General features: G+C 36.7%; 1 protein-coding gene across 2 annotated transcripts in view; it reads left to right on the top strand.

The window, feature by feature from the left end:
- KDM7A (lysine demethylase 7A) overlaps positions 1-15,570 on the top strand; it is a 52,562-nt gene extending 36,992 nt beyond the window's left edge. The window contains exons 11-20 of one of the 2 annotated variants that reach the window (XM_085049550.1): positions 2,035-2,124; positions 2,949-3,158; positions 4,606-4,730; positions 5,217-5,374; positions 5,901-5,998; positions 7,521-7,669; positions 7,796-8,004; positions 8,349-8,434; positions 9,549-9,822; positions 10,584-15,570. In XM_085049550.1, the coding sequence (XP_084905676.1) occupies positions 2,035-2,124; positions 2,949-3,158; positions 4,606-4,730; positions 5,217-5,374; positions 5,901-5,998; positions 7,521-7,669; positions 7,796-8,004; positions 8,349-8,434; positions 9,549-9,822; positions 10,584-10,678 (1,494 nt within the window). In that variant the 3' untranslated portion in view covers positions 10,679-15,570. The remainder of the gene's footprint in view (positions 1-2,034; positions 2,125-2,948; positions 3,159-4,605; positions 4,731-5,216; positions 5,375-5,900; positions 5,999-7,520; positions 7,670-7,795; positions 8,005-8,348; positions 8,435-9,548; positions 9,823-10,583) is intronic. The other variant, XM_085049551.1, reaches the window with a different exon arrangement.
- Positions 15,571-16,137: the final 567 nt, after the last annotated feature.

The raw sequence follows: 16,137 nt of genomic DNA on the forward strand, positions 1-16,137 counted from the left end.
AGCTCTGCTAGCCCTCTGAGTTGTTTCTCCAGTGTCTCTAGGTCTCTGCTGTTGTGGATGAAAGCCTGCTAGTGAGCAGTGCAGCAGTATTTACAGGATGTTGGGCCTAAGCTGTCAAACCACGTGTGAATCCAAACTATCTCTGCATCTGTGGCATGGATAATAAGCAAGCTAAGTGATCAGGCTGCTGAACTGAGACCAACATAGCCTATATAAATCCTTATTTTAATTTGAAATTGGATTCAAATTCCTTTTTTCTAGATTGCTGTAGTATAGTATTGTACCATTTGTGTACTGTCTAGCAGGTCATTAAGTATTCTGATTAATACTTCATGTGGAATGTGATACGTTTTCTACTTTCCTGTGGAAGAAAAATCAATTGCACTTGCTGCATTCTGAATGCTTATTAATGAGACCTGTGAGTATTCCCAAACCACTGGATGAACAGACACATCCATTGTGAGCAAAGTGCAGAGCAGCAGTGATTTACCACAATGTTTTCTGCTGTCCACCAGCTATCATGTTGCATACCTTGCATTCATCTTTTCTAGCTGCTGCTTCATACCAGAGCCAGTCCTTTCTGTCCATGTGTCTGATGGGTTTGTAGTTTAGGCAGGGAGGAGAGGAGAAGTTTTGGACATTGCTGTTTGATCTGCATGTGCTGAGGATTTTGAGATTCCAAAAAAGAAATGACAGATGGATGCTCCTCAAATGAGAATCTACTCGTGAGGTTTCACATTTGTCTTTTCAACATAGGTGAATTCTCTTAGAGGAGTGTTTTGTACCATTTTCTAAAAAATTTCACACTCATCTTCTTTTGGAAGAGGGAAGTAGGAGGGATTGAATGGTCCTAAAATGACCAATAACTTGGTGGAAGAATTATGCAGTTCAGTGACAGAAGTGCTGTGTTCTCCAGTGTGAATGAGTAGAGGTGACACATTCAAAGAGTGAACAGTGGTAAATAATGGCAGCTGATTTAATCCTTCCTGTAGAATTATTAGCACTGAAATGAAGGATTATATCATGATTATATGTTGATGTTGGGTTTTTTGGGAGGGGGAGAAAGCATTTGTTTTAATGACTGAGAGGAAGCCAGGTTCAATGAAATGCACATACAGTATTGAATGGCTTCCAGCAATCATTTTGCTGCTGAATCTCATTTTTGAAATGTGGGTAGCTGAAAGTGTTTGGGATGTTTTTCCATTTAAATAGTTGATTAAGGGAATATTAGAATTCATGTCAGTCATTCTAGCCTATGTGTTAAGTGGTGTTTTATCTGTGTAATTCCAACTAAAAGTGTTTTGAGGGGCATTTAAGCTACATACAAAATATTATTTTTTGATAGATCTAACTGTAGGGTTTTTGGACTTTGGTTGTGTATGTGTATACAAAATCTATCTCTGATGCAGTTACAGAGGATTAAAGAGAATATAAACTCTTATGACTTTCTACATTTTTATAGGGAGTATATTTTTTTTCTGAATTGCATTTTCCATCCTGCTGGATTCTAAATAAGCTAAGAAGGTAATTTTTAAGAATTAGATGTCGGGAAGATGCCTAAAAATCTGCATCTTAGTTACTTGTGATTATTCTTGATTTCCTCTTGAAATTGAATTTTTGTCAGGATGAAATTCCCTTAGTCTTTAGATGTTTTGAAAGTCATGACTAATGAATTCCTGAAGTTTTACTCTATACTGACCATGATAAAGGGAAAAAAGAAGGTGATTATTGTACAGAGGGTAAAAAAAATGTAAGTGTTTGTCAGTATGGCTTTGTGTTATCTCTTATTTGGATTCTTGGAGACATTGAGGGATATCTGCTGTCTGCTAAAGCTTGGACTGGAAACTTCTCTGTGTGTATCTCAGTCCTGGAACTGAGATACACCCAGAGAATCTCATTATTACAGAGATGAATCTGTTTTTTCTATAACTTTCATTTTTTCCCTTGTAGTTTTGTTTATTTCATATTATTTCTCCTTTTATCTGGGGAAAAAAAAAAAGAACTAAGTATCTTTTCTTCCCTCTTTGCATACAGCTTGTAACAGAACATGCCTTTGAAATTCCAGACAACATTAGGCCTGGGCATCTCATCAAAGAGCTCTCTAAAGTGATTCGTTCTGTAGAGGTAAGAACAGAGGCAACCCACGTAAGCCTGCAGAAAACAAACCTTTGAATCAGGGAAATCCATAGTAGTTATGCTTCTGATCAACCATATTCACTTTTTAATTTATTTAACATTCATTTAATAATAGAACATCAAGAGGAAAGCTGTTGAGAATACTAAGCTGTGGGTATTTCAGATAAAGAAACCGTATAATGAGTGCTTAATGGTGAAACTATTTGTAGGTTAGCATTTCTAAAATGTAGTTACTTATAACTACTTAAAATAATTATTGTTAACATGTTGTTAAAGACTTTAATTTGAAATTCTGTGCATATTCCATTCTCCTGTCCACTTGTTTGTTAGTTCTGGTCCAGTTGTCATCTCTTTTGCTCACTGTTCTATTTTGTGGCTGTGTGTTATATAGTCAGTGGGGTAGGATTTCCCTTTTTTTTTTTTTTTCTTTCCCATACCAATGTTTTGCTTCTTTATTTCTCAGTGAATATTGATTCTTGAAAAATTCTCCCATTTCCATGTGAAGAGAACAGATCTGATCTGTTGTGTACAATACATGTCTAACCTGTGCTGCCTTCAGGAATAAAACTGTGTGTTTTGTGGGCACTACTGGTGTGTAATAGGAACAGCATAAAAGCCTCAAATGGGAAAGAGGTGCAGTAGAACTAAACTTTATGCATCAAATCCAAATGAAATATGTAGTTACTTCTCTAAAAGGTCTAACAATTTTACTTACATCATTTACATTTAATTAGATGAATAAGAAGCAGCGCTTAAATATGTGGATTTATTCCTCCGAGACTATTCTGAAAAGCCCTTTTTTTTAATTACAGGAGGAAAACAGCAAATTAGTTAAAACTCAGGGAATTCTTGGTGTGTCTCCAACTTCACGATCTTCACATGAAACAGCTTCCCCTCACCACTCCAGACGAAGGGTGAGGAAGCTGCGAGACCATGCAACCAAAACTCCTTCCAACCTGGACATCCTGGAACTCCACACCAGGGAGGTGCTGAAAAGGCTGGAGATGTCACCTTGGGAAGAGGCAAGTAGTCAGTTATGTGCAAGGAAAAACAAACCCAGAGCAGATCTCTAATCCCTGTTGAAAAGAAAATGGTTTTAAGATGCATGAGAATACAGATTAGAAGTCTTTTCATTTGAGACATGGATAGATTTGGTTCTGGTTTCTTCTGATTTTTCCTGATAGGAATATCTCTTTTCCTTGTTATATTTTTTTTGTGGAGTTCCTTCAACATTTTGATTCAGAAGGTGCCCTGAGTCCACTACCCACTTCAAGTACAGCTTTTGAATTAGGTCTGATGTTGTTGTCAAGTAGTGCTTTGAATCACTTCTGTGAAGGAAAGCGAGCTTGGAAAACCTTGATTTGGTGAGGCTCTGAGCCAGCTTGACTCTCTGTGTTTTTACATAGCTGTTGGTTAGAGTTCAGTTGCTGTAATTTATTAGCCTTGGTTTTTGGTCATATTCCTACTTCCTTTACGACTCTGCCTCCCCAGTAAGCCTCAGGCTGCCTTTGATCTCTGTACTGGGGCTGTGGACTTTGTGGTTATATTACAAAAGCATCATGGAGCAAATGAGTGAAATGTAGTATCTGGAAAAATACTTTTTTTTTCAGGTTTGATGACATTATTTCAAGGAACAGCAACAGAAGTAGAAGAAAGGCTAAGAGAATGGAAATAAATAGCTTTCTGAGAATAAGAAATGCTGACATTTTTAGTTGGGACAGGATGGACTGTCATAGTGGAGATAAAATTGTCTGGGTGCTTCTGTTGTTGTTTATAATGCATGGAACAAGAGACATTCTTTTAGCCCCCAAAGACAGGAAGCTGAATTCAGAATTTACCACAAATAGTTAACCCACGCAATTCATTGGTCCTAAACAAATGTTTGAGAGTATTAGTCATTGTCATTTAATGTAGAAATATAAGGGTCATTATCAGGATGGATTTGTTTAAAAAAAAACAAAGCTGTTTTGCATGTTCCTAGTGTGGGCTGTAACTGTAGTGCTGATTGCTTCAAAGTGTGTGTCAAATGTAAATTGTTTGGGCTAAGGAAGTCTGCTTATGGCAGATTACTTTCCGTTATTGATGTTTTGCTGTCCTCCAAATCAGTTCTGAGATACTAATTCCAGGGAGCACATACTCAATCCAGGAGTTGCCATAGCAGTTCCAAGCCCAGCTTTTGGCTTGCCTGTCTCTGTTGGTATTTCTCCAAAGGAAACATAAAAGGAATATTATAGGAAAGTTGTATTTGTTTCAGATGCTTCAGGAGAGTATAGAGGATTCAAGGAAGGAGAAGATGCAGGCATCTTCTCCAGTTCTTTGCATCCAAACATGTTTTGTGTGAGCTTTTCTCAGTTGGTTATCCAGGTGACAACCATCCTGGTAGTGAATTTAAGCCTTTATGGAGTGCAGAAAAAAACCAATTGAACTCACAGGAATAAATAATAAGCAACATTGCTTTTCCTCCTTTAGGATATCTCAAGCTCCAAACTGAACGGGAGGTTTAACAAGCCCTTCCAGCCCTCTTCTACAGTACCTGAATGGAGAACAAAAGACAATGATCTTCGCCTTCTGCTGTCAAATGGGAGAATAATTAGGTATAAAGGATTGATTGTGGATACTTCTTCCTGGTCATTATGGTGTGGAGTGTGCTAATCGTTAATATTTCTATTTGTGGAGCTCTAAGTTAGGAATGGAGAAGGAATGTCTGTGTCTGCTGTCCCCTAGTGGAGCCACAGTTAGGGAGTGAAGAGGAGGGGATTCTTTGCATGTTCCTTTGTTTCAGCACTTCATTCACTGGCTCAGTGGGGTCTGCACTGAAAGGAATGTATCAAAGTAGAAAAAGTTGTTTTGTATCCATCTATTAGAGTAATTGTCATTAAAAGTACTCTGGTGTTGAACTTTGTATCTTTATGGAAATGACAGTTGTATAGGAAGTAAATGGGAATACCTACAATTCAGAATGGAGAGATGAGCATAAGAGAATATTAGTTCTATCTTGCAAGTGTGTTGTAAATAATTAAAGGAACACAATTGCTTCAGGTTTTTAAAAATAACACTACTCTTTTTTTCCTTATGAGAAGAGATGAGAGACGTCCATTTACAGATCGAAGTCTCTACACAGCAGACAGTGAAGATGAAGATGACAGGACAAGATCGAAAAAGGCAGCTGTGAAGGTAGAAGATCAGCCCTCAGGATTGGAAGGAGAAGGGAATGCAGATGCCCAGAAACCACTGAACAGTAAGATTGTTTGCAACTCCTATCAGTTGAACATTTTGATGGTGTCAATGAGGGTCTAACTGAAATATTACAAAATATAAAGAGGATAAAGAAATAAATCAGAGGATTAGTATTAAAAGTTACACAAAACATTTCTCAAATATTATCTGTCCACTGAAGAAGCTAACAGGATAGAGATGAAAAGTAAAACTCACCTTTTTATGTTAGTGTCGTCTTGATTATTATGGACAGCATTTTTCACAGTGAAGGTTTAATTGGTGCTCTATGGGAGAGAAGAAATACATGTTCTTGCTGCACCTGATTTCTCCTGTCTTCATCTGCTCAGTTGCTTCAGAAGTCTGTTGGTCAGCAGTAGACAACTCATTGCAGTCCTAAGCAAACTTCACTTGTGATCAGAGTGTGCATGTGCCTTTGTTTACAGACTGCTAAAAACTAAATGTGTGTTTCTTGGCTTTTCTTCAAAAATAATTGTTAAACATTAGCATAATAAATGTTATGTCTTATATTTTAATTCTTTTCTCTGCAGTGTTCTTTGAAAGTGTGAAATCAGAACTCAGGAATGGATCCTCAGAGTACTCTGATATTTCTGATTCAGAAGAATCTGAGCCTGATTGCACTACACAGGTACGTCTAGGAAAAAAGTCACAGAAGTCACTGAAGCAATTAAATATAATTTTGCTCACATACTTCAGATTTATCTGGTCAAACTTTGTGTTAATGCAGCAGTAACAAAGTATTTAATTCTTGTTCAAATTAATATCTCAACGTTCTGCTTCATTCTTCATTTATTCTAGTGCTGAGAAAAATGATAAGATACACTATCTTGAGCCAAATTTTATGATCTTCATTGTCACTGAGGTGGGGCTGGCAGAGGATGAGCCATGCTCTGGAGCAATCAAAGTCTGAGAAAAGTCAGATCCTGGTTGCTTTGTTTATTTCTTTAATAAGGAGTCTAAATTTCACCATTCAAATGATGAATATCTACCACACAGTTTTTCTAATAATATCTAATGGAATAATTTCTTTGCATGTTTAAATTTATCTTTGGTAATGACACATCCATAATTAATTCTCTCAGCAGCACCTGCAAATCCTTTCAATGTATTTATATTGCATTGAAGATGATCTTAACAAAACAATATCCTTATTACGAACTCTGAATCATAGTTACAATTTAATTGCCTATTTGTGTCACTTTCTGAGGGTCAGAGATTACAAAGCTGCTCATGAGAATAAAACTATTTTTTAAAAATACCTCTTGGTGATAAAATGCACTTCATTCATTTAAATTCTGGCTTTGGTGATAGGGACACTGATGTCAGTGTTTAAGGATTATGATTCCTCCATGTTGTGATCTTCCTTTTTCAACACTTCTTTTGAGTGTCACATATATTCCTTGGCTTGAAAAAGAAATTGTGATGTTCTCTGTACTTGTTGAAAATAGATGAGTCTAAATTACCAAATGGAACATATGTACTGTAGCCCTTGCTTCGTGTAAAGGCATATTGAGTCACATATGGCTGCTCCACCTTTGAGGAGCTCCTGCCCATGCAAGCTGTAATCTCAGCAGGAGCTGAAAAGCTCTTTCATTCATGAAATGAGGCTGTGCCTCTGTAAGAGAGGCAACAGCTGTTGTGTCTCTGCTCCTGCTGTGTTCTGGATTTACCTGAGAGCATCTGTCATTCATCAGAGATGGTGCTGCTGAAAGTTGTGTTTTGTGAGAGCAGGAACCAGCAGTTTTCTGGGGCAGAATGTGTCCTGTTATATATAATAGGCATCAATTCTGTCTGCTGCTTGGAACCATACTTCTGTGGTTTTTCCCTCTGCCTTGAATATTGAAGATAAAAATAATTAATGCTCTCCTTAAAGAGAATGGACTGATTTATGTGTGGTGTAATAGGTGTGGTGGTTTATAAGAAAATGGATTTTGGAGATGCTTTCTATATTACTGGAACATCTACTCATCAGTGTTACAAAATTTGGATGTATATCATTTCAGCTGCTATGTTCAAATTAACTGCATTCTGAATACTATAAATATAAAAAACATTGCACCTGGAAGCTTTTGAATTCTTCTCTTACCATAAATTGAAGTAGGGTCACCACTTAGGAGGTCTGGTGACCATTCTGCATTCTCTTGTTTCAGCAGAAGGATTCCTCCACAGAGGAGTCAGAAAGCTCAGGTGATGAAGAGAAGCAGGAAGTAACATCAAATTTCAAAGAGGAATCTAAGGTCACGAGAGACCTTTGTCAAAATACCCAGAAGCCATCCAGAACTGAAACTCCCAGTAAAAAGTAAGCACATTTATAAACTACGAGACCTTTTAGCATGTATTTATGGTTCTCCTTTATAGCAATGTAAAAATCAGTCCTTCAGAGCTTTCTGTTCTGAACTGCTCACTGCTTCTTTGATTTTCCTAGGGAATGTCCTACCTCGACAAGTACAGAAGAAGAAGCTATTCAGGGCATGCTTTCTATGGCAGGATTGCACTATACTACATGTTTACCAGGTCATACTCAAAGCACAGACTGCACAAATAAAAGAACCTCTCTTCAGGAACACAGAAGCTACCCCAGGAGTCGGCATAAAGACAGACAGCCATCCCAGAGCCACAAACCAATAGAATGTGGTAAGTATCTGAGCTAGTGACCCTGCTGCTCCCTGCTTTTGGACACAGTGCTCGGAATAATCACTTAAAGTTACATTTTTAGATTTGTAGTCATTAGATTAGTAGCTTTTAAGTAAATTAGACTGATGTTTATAAAGGTGTTTCCTTTGGTTTTGCTGTGGTGTTGTTTTTTTCTATAAAAAGTAAATATTACTTCCAAAAATGGGGGCAGACAAGACATAGCTTGTCATCAGAACACCCCTTCTAAATATTTCCATCTAAAAGCTTGGTGTCATCCTTACAAGGATGGCAAAGCTGTGGCTAGATGGAAAGTGTTAAAATTTAAATTTGTTGAACTTTTTTAGGTAGGTCTGTGAAGGAGGAAGAAGGAGACTTGGGAACTTCAGCATGGACTAGACACCTGAATGAAGCTTCGAGGATTACCCCTCAGGTAAAGCAGTTCTTTCAACAGTCTGAGCAGATTTTTATAGGAGAAGAGATCATGAAGTTGTAAGTACAGAAAGCATGGTGGGCAGGTCTTAACACACTGATAGATACTTCTGGTAACTGAGGATTTTTGTAATGTATTTTTTCACTGTTGTCGTTTTGGGATTTTTCCTTTCACATTCTCTTCTCTCATAGTGCCTAACACTAAGGTGTTCATTGCAGTATCTTGAAAAATAAAAAATACTGCATTAAAAAAATGTGAATTTATATTCATTCTAACTGGGGAAGCACTTTGTTGTTCATTCATTGTTCTTCCCAACCAGAACATCAGAACATGTTGGTAGTATGTATATACTATACATACTACATGTTGGTAGTATGTATAGTAAAGGTACTTGCTTAGGAAATATGTACTGCCAAACTGATAGAACCTTTCAACAGCTAGCAGGTAGGAATATTTTTGTTTTCTGATGTCCAGAAGGAATCCAGCAAGGAATGAAAGGTTGTATGTTTTACACTCTGAATTTTTGTAGTGTTTCTGAACTTAGATGTATTAGAAGTATTAGAATGAATAATTGAATAGAGCAACTAAAGTTGCAAAATTAAAGCCATTAAGTAGCACTGTTTTTTAACTGCATGCTTTGTAGTGTTTGCTTTGTAAGAATATCTGATTACATGGTACTCCTTTTCAGTTTGTAATTCCCAATTTAGCATTTGTTCTCTCATCAGCTGGATATTGAAAACAAATCACCTATTTAACTAGTCAGTGGTTACGGTATGGCTTGTTATAGTGGATGATTTAATCAAGAACAATTGCATTTGTTTTGGTCACTGCAAACTGAAAACAAAAAGTAGAGAAATCAGGTACATTAATATGTGTAATTAAACTGTAGCATTGCCCCGGGGTGCATATGGAAAAGCTTGCACAGAGACTGTTGTATGTTATCTGCAGAGGTATCTGTACTAAATAAAAAGAAATTATGGAATCATCATGTCCAGACACTGGTGCAACAGAAATACCTGTTTCAAAACCACAGTAGTATGATTGGAAAAACTGGAGTGAAGCTGTAGCCAGAAGCTGCTAACTTGTACATCTTTCCTTCTCATTTCCATACTAGGATGCAAACAAAACTCCAAAATACATCAAGAAAGAGGGAGCACCAGAAGCCAACCTTAAAGTTCAGGAGAACAGAAGCATAGTCCACAACAGCTTGAGTTTTCAGCATGGCAAATACCCACGAGACTCCAGCCTGATGCAAGGAGATTGTCAGCTGAGTGATGGCAGCCTTAGCCCTGAGAGGCCCTATGGTGAAACGTCCTTGTCTCTGCCACTTCACCCCACAAAGAGGCCAGCATCAAACCCACCCCCTATCAGCAACCAGGCAACTAAAGGTAAGCCTCATCTCCAGCCTCTTGCCAGGCTGGGGCAGGGGGAAAGGGAAAGAACAGGAAAAGGAGATGGTAAACTTCAAAAAGCTGTTGGATGTGGAAATTGAGTATGGAGCAGGATTAGAGCTTGAGGAGAAATACAAAGTGAGCATGCTGTGGACACTCAAATTTTGGCACACAGTGTGGGGAGGTGGATGGAATTAAGATAGATCTAACTGGCCTGAATCAGATTTGCCTATTGAAATAAAGGTTTGAAAGCTCTTACACTTCAGAAATAGTCTGATGAGCATACTGTTGAGTTTAATGAAATAAAGGTGTAAAAGCTCTAGCACTTCAGAAATAGTCTGATGAGCATACTGTTTAGTTTTTACTTTCTAAAGTAAAATTTTTTCTATATTCTATATAGAAATATAGAAATAGAAGAGAAATCTATATTCTATGATTTTTCTATATTCTATAATTTACTCAAGGGAGTAACTTGAGTAAAATTCAGCAAGTTCAGTTTAGGTTCTCCCCTACTACACCCACTGCCCTTCACAGACTGGAAATGTTTGTAAATAATATACTAATTTTATTTATGATAGTGCTAGCCAGAGTCTTGAGAAAACAGCTCCTGATCTTTTTTTTTTTTAAATTTTACAATTCTGATTCCTTATTTGCAAACAGGTGAAAATTTCACCTGCTTCAGCTTGACAGCTGGCTTTTCACCATTGTTCTGATTAAAATTCCTTCTCAACATTTTATTTTTTTTTTGCCTTTTTCAGGCAAACGTCCAAAGAAAGGAATGGCAACTGCAAAACAGCGCCTTGGGAAGATCCTGAAGCTGAACCGGAATGGCCACGCTCGCTTCTTTGTTTAATGTAGCTGCTACTTCTACTACTGCTGTCTTTCCTACACAGACCAGTATTGAGGGCAACAGAGCCTGGAGCTGCTGTTATTCCTCTGCTTGAAGCAGACTTGCATGTACCATAGAAAATTTTCACTGCCTGATGAACAAAAGAAAGAAGGAAAAAAGAAAAAAAAAAAAAAGGAAAAAAAAGAAAAAAACACACAGAAAAAAAAAAAACCAACCCAATGCTGCATTTTCACTGTGCCACACCTGCTCAGCAATAACCATATGGGAATGGGGGAATATTTGGAGAGACACAGACTGTGAGAAATAGTCTCTCATCAGGGCTTGAATATCATTTGTTGCTGGTAGTTTCTGACCTAAATTAATGAGGGGAAGATGATGAAGGTGGTTTATCAATAATTTATTTCTGATAGATTTTCACAACTTTTAAATTCATTTAAGAAACTATTTATTTGGGAGACTTTTTCTGTGGGGGTTATTAATTTAGATTTAATAATGTGAAAGTTTTAAATTGTTTTGATAATGTGTGTTTGGTGCAGTGGAGAGCCACATTAATTGTGATTAGTCTGGACTCCTAAATTTGATATTCAGGTTATAGTCTTAAATAGGGGTGAGATGCATTATTAATTATTTTTTAAATTAAGGCATAAGGAATCTTATTTTTTTTCCTGCTTTTTGTAAGCTGTTGGCTGGGCTTCTGTTGATTTGCAAGTTGCATATTCTCTGCCAGCTTGATTATTTTTTGACCTGTCCTTTTTAATATCAGATTTATTTATTTAATGGACTAGAAGAGACTCCTAAAGACAGAAGAATCTTATGTCAGTCCAGTAGCTAACTTGTTTTAAACTGCACCTCTTTCCTCCAAATCCCAGTGCATACTTTTCCTCCTGATGATCTGTCTCTGATAATTTTCTTCTGTAAAAAGACTCTCTGAATTTGTATTTGTGCAAGTTATTGAAGAGTTGGTACTGAGGAGGAAAACCCAATATATCTTTTGGAGGAACGAGGACATCAGTTAAGATAAACGTTTCTTCAGACCAGTTGCTCTCAAATAACTCAGAAGATACACATTGCAATCATAAGATTTGGCATTTTCCTCAATGTAGCATGGAAGAAGCATTAAAATGTTGATGTTGTACGTTAAACACATTTTACTGAAGAGTCATGAAAGCAGGAGAACAATGGGTGTTGCTTTCAAAGCTGGGCGAGACAGCAAATTCAAAGTCTTAACTGGTCCACAGACATAAGCATTTAAGTAGCTTACTGGTATCAGAATGATCATTTGTGTCAGGCTTCGTGCAGAGCTGATAGCAAATGTCAATTCTGAATTATTGTAAATAATTTTGATTTAAAATTTGTATTTTTCTGTAATATAAAATTAAATATTTAACTTTCGAGGGGATGAAGGCGGAAAGGGGAATACTTTTACTTGATTCTGGAAAAAGGGCATTTTGCAGGGTCCAGCCAAAATGTAAACATTGATATGCTAGTGACAACAATATTGTTGGTTGGTTGGGTTGTTTTTTGATTGGTAAGAGTAAAAATACTCCTGCATAGCTGTCCAGGTCATCAAATTGATTTAATTTTCGACACCAGTTTTTCCTTCCTCCATATTCTATACTGGAATAATTTTCTCTTGTGGTTTAAAAGCAAACTCCTTTTTATTTTCTAGAATATTTGTGCAGAGTTATTTTTATTTAGGCTAGATTATGAAAGCCTTTAGAAATTTGTGGAAATAGTTCTGATGTCAGGTGTTCTTTATTGCTGCAGGGTCGGAATCAGCACTATGTTATCCTCTTTATAAATGGAGAAACATCAAAATATGGTGCCACTGCAAGAAAGTCAGGTAGCTTTCATAGCTTTACTTTGTCTGGAGCTTGAAAATGATAATTAGGAGTGTGTTTTGCAGCCCTACTTTTACATCATAATGACTTGACTTGTTTTGTGACTTGTATGGGTGAATTTTTTAATCTTTTTTTTTGGTTTGCTAGTTAATATTTCACACAAACAAGTTTTCAGTATTTTTTTTTTATTTAACACACATTATCCCTTTAGAATATTGGGAATGGAGGTAGTAAAGGATTTCTGAAAAGCAGAAGATAAGCTAAGAACTACTATACAGGTGCTGAAAATGACTATAGGGACTTGCTGTTCTCAGGTGCTTTATTTTCTAGATGGAAATAGTTAAAAGACAATATTTTAACTATCTTCTAATATGTTCTCACCAAAGTAAGTTAAAGAAATAAACTATGTTGTCCATATTAGTTAAAGCTATATACCCATATAAATTCTCTCTTTGTTTAAACTTGAGCAAATGATTTAATGCCTGCCAGGCTTTGGAAACTGTTTTAGCTTTAGCATTTTAAACCAAACTGTTTCCTTCCTGCTGGCTGTACAATTTCTAATGGTAGAAAATTCCAGTTTAGGGTAGCCATCAGATTCAGAGCAGAAAGAATGAGTTCTCTCCTTAAAAGACAGATTTTTATCTGAAGTTAAAAGTATGCCAGAATAGAATCTGGAGTAAGGAATTTTCAAATACGGAGTATGCTTTCTTGTACATGTGACTGGTTTATACAAAGACTCTTTTCTGACCATCCACACTATTTATCTGTGTCTTACTGTTGAAACATAGATATGGCTGGACCCATATATATTTCTTCTTGGTTTTATCCTTTCTTTTACTCTGTTTCCTACCTTTTTTTTCCAAGTGGCTCTCCACTGTCATGAATTTATGTAATAGTCTCTTCACAGGCTGTCAACAGGCAGAGGTTCATTCCCATTTTCTTCAGATACACATGCTTCCAGCAGAAGTTAAATCTGATGTTCCAACTCAGAATAAGTAATTTAAAAGAAAATGCCATGTTGAGCAGTATTATTTAAAAAAAAAAAAAAAAAGAAAAGGGGAAAAAGAAGTCTCCTGGTAGCTCATGAAGAGGATGTGATGACCTCACTTGTTTTGTGTACTTGTATGTAGAGATATATTTATTGTTCTAGCTGAAATCACTTCTGCACCAATCTTTCTGTAGATGGACTGAACCTTGTGTTGCTGTAGTGGAGAGAAAAAGCCCAATTTTTTTCCTTGCTGTCTCACTTGGGGTGGAGGAGGGAGGGAGTAGGGAACACTGGACAGCTGGACAGCAGTGAATTAAGCCTGCTATGGTAATTCATTTTCAAGGATTATCTTCTTCTAAAAGTCAGAGAACTTGGATTTGGCATAACAATTTTATTTTTTAATTTTTTTGTAGACAGAACAATAAGAAATGAAATATTATAGGGATTTTCCCACTCTCTTAGGTTCTCATATTCCTACAATTGCAAAAAAACCCCATGAAAATGGAAAGACCACCTAGAAACTGTATCAAAGACTCTTCCAGCAACTTTCCCTTTTCTTCTCCTACTCTACTTGCTAATAAACCCTGGCTACAGGGTAGCCTTTGTTGACCTCTGAGGTAGATTACCTATGCAACCTATAATACTCTACATGAATTCATTCTTAACGAGAATTTTGAAAGGGTTAGATGTTGAGAGTTAAAATCATCATTTTCTGATCACATTGGGGGGTTTGGGGTTTTGATTTTTTTTTTTTTTTTTGGTGGTTGAAGTGCTTGTGTTACCTTTGGTAGAGATGTAAGAGAGCACAGTGTCACAATCCCATTTTAGACGCTTCAGCTTTCCCTGGGCTTTGCTCTAAGGCATAAGCTACCTTCATTCACGAGGCCATGCAGTTGCAAGTGTTGAAAAGATTTTTTTTTTTGCAGGATTTCCAAGCCAGAGCTGGTGAGAATCTTGCCCAACCCCTTTTTGGTAGCTGTGGAGACTAAGCAGAACTGAAATTCGAATGACCCAGTGCCCTCTTTAGGCTCCACACACCCTCCTGTCCCTTCACACTCCCACCACAACCCCCAAGTCTTGTGTCTTTCCAGAGTGTCATTCACATAATACTTCCAGACCATTAAAAGCTGTTTGTAGTTCTGAGGCTGAGTGAGCCCAGTGCTACTGTTTGACAGAAGAAATAGAAATGGAACCAAGGGCCTTACTGTTTATTGTGAGACAAGATGAAAAGCTGCAACATCCGTTTTTCCAAAAAATAAACCCAACGAAAAAACCACCCTGGTAACACTCTTTGTGGGAGAGTGTGAATGATAAGTCATGCAGTGGATGGGAAATAAAAGTAGCACTGATAAGGAAATGCATGTTCTTCATAGGCTGCATTTCTGTTTGGAAAAAAAAAAAGACTTTTTCTACTTTTAATATAAATTAAGCCATAAGAGTTTCATGCTGTGGGAAGGGAATGAAAGGGATCACTTTAAGAGATTATATTGATATGTATTGTCACTTCTGCTGGGAAATGTCTATTGCTGCCAATGCTTTGGTGAATCTTTTTTAAAAAAAACCCATGGAATTTGAAAAAAAAAAGGGGCTAGTTCTTGGCTATATTTACTAGTTTTGTAGTAATGTTTTGCTGGCCCATTTGTCTTTTCCTCTCCTTTTTCTACTCTCATAGTCTAATTTCTATCTTTCCTTCTTAATGTTTCTGAAAATATTAGCTTGTCTGCTCAGTAGGGGTCGGTGTATGTGTGTCTTCCTTTTTACAGAAACGCACTACTGTGTTAAGTATTTGGCTGGGAAATGGGATGCTGCAGCTTTAAGAGCATTTTTTTCAATTCATAACAGTATTTCCCATCCTCTTTTGCCTGCAGGCAGGGAAAGTGTATGTACAGTATTTATTTTGTTTTGATTTTACTTTAAATTTGTAAGTTTCTATAAGTAGTTCACATTGATTATTCTAGGGGAGGACAAGTGGCTTTGTTTAAATTTGTATTTGATATTCATAGTTTCCACTTTCTGTACTTTAAAATACTGAAATTAAAAAAATGTATGCTTATGTTTTGATTTTAGCACTCGAAAGTGTTTAATTTCTTCAGACTTCTGCTCATTTGCTTCAGTGTAAATACAGTAAAATGTACAGAATATCGTCAGGAGAAAAATGCTTTTCTAGGTCCAATCTCTATGCCCTTTGCGTGTCACATTTTAAAGAAGAAATTTTGTGGAGAAATGTGAAGGAATATTCTAATAGCAGTTTTTTTTTTTCCTGAATTTTTTCAAAGTGCAAATTTCATTTCAATCCAAGTATATTATATGGCAACTAAATGCATTTTGTGAAGATGTGTATATTCTTTTTGAATCCTAATATAAAAAGGCGATGGAAGTGTTTGTGATTCATCATATTATCAGATCTAGATCTGTAAGGAAGGTGTCAAATGGTAATTTCGTATTCTTGCTCTTGGTTTTTGTTCAGGTTTGTCTCATGCTACTGATGGCTGACTGATCTCTTGATTTATTGGTTGTTTTGGTTTTTTCCTTTTTCCTTGAAGCGTGTGCAGTTTCTGGAAGAAGAGCTTTCTCTTGCACACTTACATATGCTTTGTCATCCTTGCTTTTGTCCTGGAGGACTTCCCTGCTGG

The sequence above is a fragment of the Lichenostomus cassidix genome, chromosome 1Ab (genome assembly GCF_008360975.1).
Source record: "Lichenostomus cassidix isolate B80296 chromosome 1Ab, HeHo_3.0, whole genome shotgun sequence".
Taxonomy (NCBI): domain Eukaryota; kingdom Metazoa; phylum Chordata; class Aves; order Passeriformes; family Meliphagidae; genus Lichenostomus; species Lichenostomus cassidix.